We start from the raw sequence: 10,679 nt of genomic DNA, 5'->3' as shown, positions 1-10,679 counted from the left end.
AGATAATATTGTTAGATAATGATAATATGACGAATAAATCTAGTTGATCATTAAACACAACTAATATATGAATTATATATATGAATTATCTTCTTTTTTTAAAAAAAAAATATTTTTTATTTTTGGATAATTTTTGCTACTTTAAATTAAATTCGTTTTTTTTTTTTGCTAATTTCTATTATATTAATTTATAATCAATAATAAATTATAAATCTAATAAATATTTTTAATTATTCATTAAGAGTAATAAGGACTTTATCAATTCTAACTTTTAACGTGAGAGCTCGAATGTGAAAAATCAATTCGCAAATAATAGTATAGATATCTCATTTAAATTTGGATACTTAAACAATATATCAATATTCATGGCATATTCTTTTTGTTAGTTAAAGAAATTAGAGATAAGAATTTATTATGAACACAATTTTGTAAATACAGTTACAAAAAAAAAAATTATTACTTATTCTACACGTATTATGCTTCCTACAAATACAGATCTACCACTTTTTTTTTTTGGTTAATATGTTAAGATATTATAACCAGTTTTCAAGTTTTACAGAGTTGTGGAGGACCACTGATTACAAGAAAGAAACAGAAGCTTTAGACAGGAGAGAGTGAGAAAGAGAAGAAGATTTGCAGCAGGGAAGGAGCTGGTGGAGGACGCGTAGGAGGCGTTGTAATGGAGAGCAAGCGGTCCCGGATCATCCTGCCAACCCGAGAAGTGGAGGCCTGAAAAGTTGATGAGGAGTCTCTGAAGATTTGGAAGTTCCTTTCTCGCCAGAGAACATACGTGATGACTTGCAGCAACAGCTTTAGAACCGATTGAGCACCAGGTGTAGACGCCAATGGGCCTTGATCCAGCAGAGCAGTACACGAGAGGAGAGAAGGCGGAGGAGCCGCTAGGTATGAAGCACAGAAGTGAATCCAAATCGCCACTGCATATGGGCATTGAAAGAATAGGTGATCATGGGAGTCAATTCCAGATGAGCGCAGGACGCAACTCAGCGGAACAGTTAACCCCCATGAAGCTAGACGGTCTCGAGTTGGGAGACGTCCAAGGATGGCTTGCCACGCAATGAAGGAACACCTCGGGATTTCCTCCTTGAACCAAATTAGTTTGTGCCAAGGGACTGGGTGAGAAGCAACTCGAGTTCTGTTCCAAGTAGCTCTTGTTGAAAACTGGGAACGTAGTGATCCGCATCATTTCTCCATACGTATTTATCAGGTCCTCTTGATGCTGAAGGAGAGTTGATAATACTATTTGCAGTGTTCACATAGTTGATAATACGGATCTACCACTTTTTCATTTGCATGTTTGGATTTTTCACAAGAATAACAATATTGTACCATAAAAAAATTGTACACTTATTTCTCCTTTGAAGCACAAATTTATCACCTAAATTAGTTACTAATATATTAGATTTTTCTTCAATCTTATATATTAAAACAGAAGTCACAACTTTGATTCATGTGCGATTTTTTAAAAAATAGACCTAATGGACATATTTCTAAAAAATCATGTTACATTTAATCTCTAATCTTATCATTTAAATTTTGGGCGTACCAGAAATTTTTATAGGACTATCAATAATTGGTGATATTCTTGGTTTAGTTCTCTATGTTTTTGCTTTTCTGTTTATGCTTTTCTCGGTTCTGTTTGGATGTTATAGTCTTTAGACTAAACTATATAATGCAATTTTTCAGAGTTAAAAAAAAAATAAATAAAAAAAATTATATTATCTAACAATAATTAATCTTTACTAACTTAAACCAATGAAAACAAATTTTAAACTATATAGTTTATTTTAAAAATTAAACAAAATCTAAATGTTTAATTATTTACTCGATAATATAAATCTATGAAGCGAAAAGTTTAATTTTTAAAAAACTTTTTAAATTTGTGAAATGTTGCAATATTTTTGAATATGATAATAAAACAATATTTTATTAATATTTATATATATAGTTACGATTTTAATAATAAAATAATAATCCAAAAATATATATATAGAAGAAGATACAAATACATGTAAAAGTTTGAAACAATCTATTCAATGAAAAAATATACTGTAAACTTATTATGTTTTAAAAATTGATAGATACATATATATTATAATATATACCAATTTAGAATTGAAAAAAAACATTTATATAAAAATAAAATAAAAAAAAAATCTGCGCGGTTGTGCGGGTCGAGATCTAGTAATTATTAAATTTAGAGTCATTCGGGTAGAAAACCATGAAACAAATGTTATTTAACCAAAAAAAATAATTAGTTGTATGGATAAAACAACGAAAGCAAAGTTACCTTATTGTCCTTTTAGTGATGTGCGTTCACATTAACCGTAAAACCGGTTATATTTGTTAAACATAAATAATATAATCAAATTGATTAAAAGGATATGGTAATAGTCCAAAACCCAAAATAAAAAATTCTAAACCCAAAGTCCAAATAGAAATTCTAAATTCTGAACCTTAGATTTTAAATCCAAATAAAAACTATAAATTCTAAACCCTAAATCCAAATAGAAACTCTAACTTCTAAACCCTAAACCCAAATAGATTCTCTAAACCTTAAACCCTAAACTCAAATAATAACTCTAAATTCTAAATTCTAAACTTTAAACCCATATAGAAAATCTAAATTTTAAACTCTAAATCAAAATAAAAACTTTAAACTCTAAATCCAAATAAAAATTCTAAACCCAAAATCCAAATAAAAATTCTATATTCTAAACCATAAACCCTAAACCCAAATAGAAATTCGAAACTCTAAACTCTAATTTTTTTTATATGAGCACTATAATACTTTATACGGATAACTTCACTATTCATACATAAAAAGATTACACATAAAAGGATATGATAGAAGATAAATATAACTTGGGTTCAGTCCCTCTTAATCCCATGTCGGTTTATAAATAATAGGGTAAGGAAAAAAAAAAAAACCCAGACGTCAAAGAGTTCGTTACAGAGGGAGCGGTCAGAGAAAAAAAAAATGAGATTTTTTGTGACCTTGCGTCGGTGGTTTCTTGAGCATCGGTGCTGAGATTTATCTTTTAATAGTCTTTTCCAATGTTCTAAAATGTGGTAGACGGTAACTAGGCGTTTTATATATGGAGTACTACCGACTAGGTAGATTATAGGGGCCTAGGCGAGGCTTAGGTATTAGCAAATTATTGATTTATTTTATATATTTTATACATTTGTATGGTTTATTTTAGTTTTTACGTTTAATTATAAAATTATTGTGATGCATTATCAAAATAAGATATACAAAACATAAGAAATTAGACAAATTTTTAGATTTGTAATACTATTATTTCTTAATTTAACATATTTAGACAAATTTAGATCGGTTTAAACCGTTTTAACCCGATTTAGAATAATTTAAACCAATTTGAATCGTATAAATCGGATTTTAAGAAAATCGTTTCGGATAGTACCGAGTTGCCGCCTAGACAAATTTTTAGAACCTTTGGCTTTTCTTCTTTGTTCTCCAGTCTTATGGTTTTATTTTGTATTTTTTCCCTAAGTTTCCGGAGATATTTTCGTTTTCTGCTGGCCTTTGTAATCAAGATATGTTCGTTTTTCTCTGTTTTATTGTTGTAATGGTTATCGCAGATTGTTCGACGGATTCAAGAGTAAACTTTTCGGAAGGGAACTCCTCCGGAACAGCTTTAACCAAAGAAAAAAATATATCTTTATCTAGAGAACTTTTCTCGTGTAGGCAACGCAAGTGACTGCAGCCCGTTGTGATGCGGGAAATCACTTCGGTTGTTGACAAGCGCGAAACAAGATCAGCTTGATATCAATGTATTGTCATCATCCAACCAATATTCGGTCTGGATTTCATCATTGATTTCTCTTGTAATCGTAATTGTCAGATCATATTTTCGGTCGGGTTAAATTGTTTTCTCAAGAGCTTGTTTTGGTTTTCTTGATGCGATGTACCATATCAACTATTATGTTATTTTCTTTGATAGACAATATTTAATAAAGGAAACTTAGACGGAAAAAAAAAAGAGTTCGCTACAGGAGAAATTTTGGGTTAAACCAGAAACCGTATAGTTTTGTTTCTTTGCTATGACCATCCGCCTAAATAATGTTTGAAACATAGACATAGCGTGCAATTACTCTTAAATTTAATTTCAGATTTATATAATGTAGTGTTGAAATATTCGTTTTACTGATAACGGTCTGCGCTCTCGTCTTGTTCAAGATGAAAAGAAAAAAATCTGGTTTAATACACCGGAGAAATATCAATAGCCGTTTATAGCTTGAGCAACAAGTCATTTGGTAATTGACTTGTCAACTCATGAACTCAACCAATCAAAGATCTGGCGAGAAACAAAAAAATAGCAATAAAGCGTACGTTGGTCATCGCATTTTTCTCATCTTACTCCTACAGATTCAATCCTTTGTGCATCTTCTGGCTTATATCCTCCAAGTCAATAACTTGATGAGGCATATCGTTGCTTTTCACTGCCTTTATTTCTTCGAGCTCTCGAGTCAATTCAGCAATCTGTTTCTGTATTTTTGCTCCTCTGTCAGGTAAACTTGCGACCATACTCTGCGACACAAAAACAAAGACTTAGAGAAACCTGAAGCTTTACTAGATATTACATTGGTATAACAAGTGTTGGTTGATGGTGTCTTTACCTTGTTCTGGAATAGCATAGATAGCCTACTGATTCTTGCTTTAATCTCGCTTTCCGACCTTTCACTCTCATCGATTGGAGAAATGTTGATTCTCTTGTCCAAATTCACGTCCTTTGGTTTGAAAGCATACACAGCCCTAACAGAAACAAATTTTTCAAACTGATGAGAGATTATAGAAAAACACAACAGTTTAATTTGACAAAGGTTGTTGATGGTAATATACCCATTGATCATGTTGTCCTGTGAAGAGCTTGCTGATTTTGCTGATGGACCTCCCACGAATGATGTTGTTCTTCTCCTTTTTTGCATCAAATATTTACGAAATAATCATAATCAGGATGTGCAGATGAAGGAAGTCTAGTCTGTTTTATAAATAAAAGGAAAGAGAAGTTTCACCTTATTTCTTCTACTTCGTCCTGTTGTATAGGTTGAATAGGAGCAGTCTTGGAGAAGAGTAAGCTGTGATGACTCACTCCAGCTATACCCAGAGTTTCTAGGAACTTAACATGTGATTCCAGAGTTTCATCTCTACGGAAACAAACAAGCAAAAGTGAATCAACTCAGAACACTTTCTTTTCTCTTTTATCAGAATCAATGATTTCCTTACAGTTTGATCTGGTTGTAATGCTCTTCGTATAGTTGCTGTTGTGTAGGTGAAACATCAAATCCTCCCTTAGGAAGACTGAAAAGTTCTCGAAGGTCCTGAGATATACAAAAAAAAAAAATTTTGGTAAAACGATTAGAAAGTAGGATAACAATTAGACCACCATTGACAACAGAATGCGACTAAACCTGTTGGCTGAAATAGCGGATTTGTTCTTTTTGCTCAGTCGCGGTTTTAAACAAGCCTCCCTTGTACACCTACAAAAGCAAATACCATTGGCATTACATCATACAAAATGATCATATCAAATCACTCAGCTAACCAAAAAAAAAACAGAAAATCTAACAGACCTGCTTTCGGTAAATCTTTTCTTCAACAGTTGCTGAGGTCATTAACCTATACACAATGACATCCTTGGTTTGCCCAATTCTGTATGCTCGATCAACGCTCTGGTTGTCAGTACTGTACAGAAATCAGAAAATTATGTCATGCATATTTTCAATAGAGTAAGAATATCAAACAGTTTTCAAAAGAAGGAAGTACCTTGGATTCCAAGCCGGGTCAACCACAATCACGCGGTCCGCCTTTGTCAAAGTAAGGCCGAGACCACCTACTTGAGATGTGAGAAGAAATATAGGCGCCACATGACCACTTTGAAATTCCTGTAATAGATTAAGGTTTAAAAGAACTGTGATAGCATGAAGACAAGAGGGAATAACTAAACTCATGATGAGAAGAAAATGAAATGTAATGTTAGAAAAACTCACTTCAACAGTCTTCAATCTGTCAAGGCCTTTTGTTGTACCATCAATCCGCAAGAAACTATAACCGTTGGAAGTAAGAGAATCCTGAAAATGCCAAACGCAACCTGTAAAGAATCCATAAAATTTCAAGGATAATCGTCAAGGGTGAAGTTGGGAGCAAACCTGAATGAGATTTAGCATCTTGCGTGTCTGGGAGAAGATTAGAACACGGTGCCCTTCTGGAATCAAATTTTCCTGAGCAAAAACGAAGCACAAAATGTCAGTCGAACAGAAAAACATCAAAATGAATGTCACCAACTGAACCATATATGTGATCTAACCAGTAGTGACATGATAAATGTCAATTTGCAAGAGATACTGTCATTCTTGGTCTGAAAATCATCTGTATCCACATTGTCTGCAATATGCATAGCCAATCTCTCTGCCACGCCTGCTTCTTCCTGTGTTAATGTTGATTCCATTCCTTCGAGGACGTCCTCAGCAGCCCTCTTAGTCAAGAGAAGCGGATGATCACATATTTTCTTCAAAATCTGTTTATAACAAAACAGTCAATGTAAGCTCCCAGATATTGAACAGACAAGATTTGTAACAGAAATATATGTTTGAAGCATTTAAACAGAGAAGAAAGGAAACCATTTTCACCAAGTAACATATAGCCTAAGCAAAATGGATAGAGATCTGAAATTGAGACCACGTTTATATAGAGGTTAATTGTTAGTAGTTTTTGGCTTTTTGTTTTTCATCCAACCAAGATTTTTAAAGAATAACTTCCCTAAAATGTAGGGAAACTAGTTTTTTCAAGTAACTGTTTTTCACACAAAAACCAAAACCAAAGTTTTCCTGGTTTTTTCAAAAAAAACTTACGTTGATTTTCAAAATATAGCTATTATTTTTATTTTATAATATATATTTTATAATATATATTTTTTTTTAAATCTTAACTACTAGTTGTATAATTTTCTAGAGATATAAATTAAATTTATTTTAAAATATAGCTATTATTTTAATATGTTTTTTATTTTTAGTGTTAATAATAATATTGTATATTTTATTGTTTTTAAAGAAATATTTTATTTTTAATAACTTATTTTAGTTTAAAAAACAAAAACCAAAATCTAATGTCACCATACTTGTCTTTTGAAAAATTAAAATCTACAGAAAATTCAAAAACTAAATAAAAAAACAAGGCAAACAATCACCACCATAATATTACTAGATAAGACAAGACGTAGACGCTCATACTTGATTTAAGAAAAAAATAAGAATAGAGCTTCAAGTTACCGTAAGAGCTGCTAGAGGCGAACCATCAAAAGCTGACAGAACAATTTCACTGTTTAAGAAAGCCTCATATATTTGCCTCTGCAACACAAAGAAGTAAGTATCAGTGAGTCTGTCTGATTGAAAATATTAGACCAACGACTACGTTAATGTGTTAAGGAGTTAAACCTGGCAAGCTGTTAACCGTAGCCATACAACAATTTCGTCCTTCTTTGAAAGTTTGGAGGTTGTGGCATCATCACCAAAGACTTCACTCTTAAGGCGCCGCAAGAAGAAAGGTTGAATATGCTCCCTCAATTTCTATTAATCAAAAAGAGGTAAACAAGGTAATAGTAAGATCATAAGCGAATTGATAGATTATTTTCTTCTTTCGGAGGAACTTAGCTTGTGCACCTTCGGTAGCAATAGCACACACAGAATACCTTCGGTAGCAATAGCACACACAGAATGCAATCTCACAAAAGAGTTCAAGATTAAGACTGATACTTCAATATTTGCTATCTACCATTAAAGACGTTTCATTTTCTGCCTAATAGGTGAAAAGTGATATAGAAAAGAGCTAGATTCACAAGGCATGCTAATATAAGAGGAAGAACTGAAGTTCAAAACCTAATAAAAACGTCTTCAGCTACTGTCTGAAAAAATAATAGCCACCAATGAAATCCTCACCTTTGCTACTGTTGAGCCTATTCGCTTGTCTCTATCAGAGGCATCTTTGTCATTTCCACGAAGAATGTAATGCTCATAATTGTCCTTAAACCTGTTGAAACTTATAAGGATTAAATACAAAGCTAGTATATGTAATCTGACATGTATGGATTAGTGAAGATAATTACCATTTCTTGTCACCAAGGAGCCCGGGGCAGCTGAAATTGAATAAAGCCCACAGTTCCTATTAAAAATAAGATGGAATCAGTCGACGCCATTAGCATTGGAATAATACATTCATAGATGAAAAGACATTGACAAACGTGAAATACCTTTAAATTATTTTGGATTGGTGTACCACTTATAATTATACGGTGAGAACTTGGAATCTCAAGCAAACTTTTCGCCCTTTGCGTGCTGGGGTTTTTGATAAGATGTCCCTAGAAATATAGACAATATCAATACATCAAGTCAAAACTTACACTAATGCTACCATCTCAACGATTAATACATCAAAGTGCATAAACATTATACCAAGCACCGGTTTCTTAGCAGGACACTACTAGCACGCAAACCTTGCAAATGACAAATGATTTAATATGCCTTACCTCGTCCAGAATCATGTAGTCCCATTTGATGTCATCATCGTCATCATCATCAGTATACAGTTGATAACCTTGCAAAGCCTTTGTATTGTTCCGCACGATATCATAAGTCGTTAGAAGAACACCTTTGCCCTACAAAAGTTAGAGATATCTCAGCTTGAAACCCCATACTTCAAACAATCAAAAATTAACTATATGTAGGAGAACAAGACCAAGAAACAACTGATAAAATATTTCTCAGCTTAATAATATGAACAGTGCTGCAACACAGATAAAGATGATTAACAACAAGATAGGATGTAACAGTTTAAGGCAATTGAGTTTTAACAATACAGCACATAAATTTCCATACAAGTTCCTTGTTGATCTTCTCGTCACCAAATCAAGTCAAAATGCAAAATGAAATATGATTGCATTGTTAAGGCACTTAGTGATATCTCCCAGGCTAGCAATGGAAGAAAGAACAGGTACCTGTAGAATGTGGTTGAGATCATACTCTCGGGCTTTTACAGAAGTGCCGTAGTATCTATAAAGAGGAAAGAACAAAAATCAGAAACACAATATTTACTACAAATAAATAACATGATCTTAGTATCTATAAACTTCAGTATATAACAATGACAGAAAAATGATCTTACTCCCTAGTCATTTGTGAAAGTCCCACGGTAGCTAATTCTTTCATCCAGTGAGGCAGCAGGGTTTTTGGTGCCACTACCAGGGCACGTTTGATCAACTTCGAGTGGAACAAACCGACAAGGAAGCTACATATCTGTAATGCAAATCAACCCAAATCAGCAACGTTCCATTATTACGGAAAAAAATAAAGAAAGAAAGTGTCGGTTGCAAATATCCTTACCTGCATAGTTTTACCCAAACCCATATCATCTCCAAGTATTCCACCTTTCTCTTGGATGTGCAATGACCAGAGCCACTTCAACCCTTCCCTCTGATGTGGATATAAAATTGTTGCAATCTTCCCACGCAGTGTGTAAGAAGATTTGGGGCCAGTGAAAGTGATGGAGCCTTCATCCTCCGACACTTCCTCTTCATAAGCATGTGTTGCAGTGTTGTGACTCCGAGCTGGCTTTTTAGGCTTTTCAAGATGGATTTTCATTTCAGCCGCCTTTTTCCCAGTCAACACAACACAGTCATCATCATCATCATCATCGTCTAAATCTCTTAGCCTAGCAACATTCGACCTTCCCACTGATCTTAGCTTCTCACTGAGCTCTACATGTCTAGCCGTCTTCAGACTTCGGTCAACTTCTTCGAGTTTGCCCTTCCCACGGTCGAGATAGTATTCCTGTTTATACCCTTCAGACTTATCAACATAGTGCTGCTGACCAGAAAAAGGTTGCTGCTTTCCAACGTTTGAAACTCTTTCCCCACTTTCGCCTGCAAAGGCATTACTAGCTTTCTCTTCCCGGATGGCAAAACCAACATTCCCTTGCCTGTCACCGAGACTATCAGCACCAGCTTTAGTTGTGGTAACGACATCTGACGAGGATGACTCGGATAGATCCGATATCAAGGAAAATGAGGGTTTAACACTCTCAAAGTCACTGCTTTGGATATCTTTTTTCTTCTTAATAGACATAGTCCCGAGCTTAGAGGTCAAATCATCCAAAATATCCATAATCTCGTTCTGTCCTCCACCACCTTGCCTTTGCTCAAGATGAGGTGAAGGTGAACCAAAGTCTGTGATCATCGAAAAGCTAGGCGCCTCACCCACCTCTGTTTTAGCTTCCTTCGATTCCTCATCCCAAGATGTGAACTTGTTCCCAGTTTCAGCTCTCTCCAGTGGTGTATCTCCTTTACCTGATTCGAGCAATCATATACAAGACAAAAGCATTCGATTTAGCTTATCTAGCGAAAATCAAAGAAAATATACAAACCCAGATTTGGAAAAACCCTAATTTCACGTTAAAGCTAATAAGAACAAACCTGGGGAATCGAAATCAGCCAAATCAGGATCATCATCTTCATCCGATACATCTTCCTTCACCGAGGCCTTGCATAAACGACGCCGTCCCGCGAGCTTTATCTTCGTTCCTTCATCTTCTTCATCTGAAAATTAAAAAAAAAAAAAAAAAAAAAAAAAAAAAAAAAAAAAAAAAA

At 34.0% G+C, this 10,679-nt stretch overlaps 1 protein-coding gene across 1 annotated transcript in view; it reads right to left on the bottom strand.

The window, feature by feature from the left end:
• Window positions 1-4,223: 4,223 nt before the first annotated feature.
• Window positions 4,224-10,679, bottom strand: part of LOC106336519 (protein CHROMATIN REMODELING 24) — an 8,045-nt gene continuing 1,589 nt past the window's right edge. Inside the window, exons 2-22 of the mRNA XM_013775364.1 lie at window positions 10,506-10,628; window positions 9,418-10,379; window positions 9,200-9,330; window positions 9,033-9,087; window positions 8,565-8,693; window positions 8,289-8,396; window positions 8,145-8,200; window positions 7,978-8,068; window positions 7,477-7,608; window positions 7,312-7,389; window positions 6,351-6,560; window positions 6,193-6,264; window positions 6,034-6,114; window positions 5,810-5,928; window positions 5,617-5,728; window positions 5,455-5,523; window positions 5,270-5,364; window positions 5,059-5,190; window positions 4,886-4,960; window positions 4,663-4,798; window positions 4,224-4,573 (exon numbers count right to left, since the gene is read on the bottom strand). Coding sequence (XP_013630818.1) covers window positions 4,406-4,573; window positions 4,663-4,798; window positions 4,886-4,960; window positions 5,059-5,190; window positions 5,270-5,364; window positions 5,455-5,523; window positions 5,617-5,728; window positions 5,810-5,928; window positions 6,034-6,114; window positions 6,193-6,264; window positions 6,351-6,560; window positions 7,312-7,389; window positions 7,477-7,608; window positions 7,978-8,068; window positions 8,145-8,200; window positions 8,289-8,396; window positions 8,565-8,693; window positions 9,033-9,087; window positions 9,200-9,330; window positions 9,418-10,379; window positions 10,506-10,628 — 3,134 coding nt within the window. The 3' untranslated portion in view covers window positions 4,224-4,405. The remainder of the gene's footprint in view (window positions 4,574-4,662; window positions 4,799-4,885; window positions 4,961-5,058; window positions 5,191-5,269; window positions 5,365-5,454; window positions 5,524-5,616; window positions 5,729-5,809; window positions 5,929-6,033; window positions 6,115-6,192; window positions 6,265-6,350; window positions 6,561-7,311; window positions 7,390-7,476; window positions 7,609-7,977; window positions 8,069-8,144; window positions 8,201-8,288; window positions 8,397-8,564; window positions 8,694-9,032; window positions 9,088-9,199; window positions 9,331-9,417; window positions 10,380-10,505; window positions 10,629-10,679) is intronic.

The sequence above is a fragment of the Brassica oleracea genome, chromosome C3 (assembly GCF_000695525.1).
Source record: "Brassica oleracea var. oleracea cultivar TO1000 chromosome C3, BOL, whole genome shotgun sequence".
In the NCBI taxonomy this organism is placed as follows: Eukaryota; Viridiplantae; Streptophyta; class Magnoliopsida; order Brassicales; family Brassicaceae; genus Brassica; species Brassica oleracea.
The sequence above is the reverse complement of the archived record's forward strand: the minus strand, read 5'-3'. Positions and strand labels throughout refer to the sequence as shown.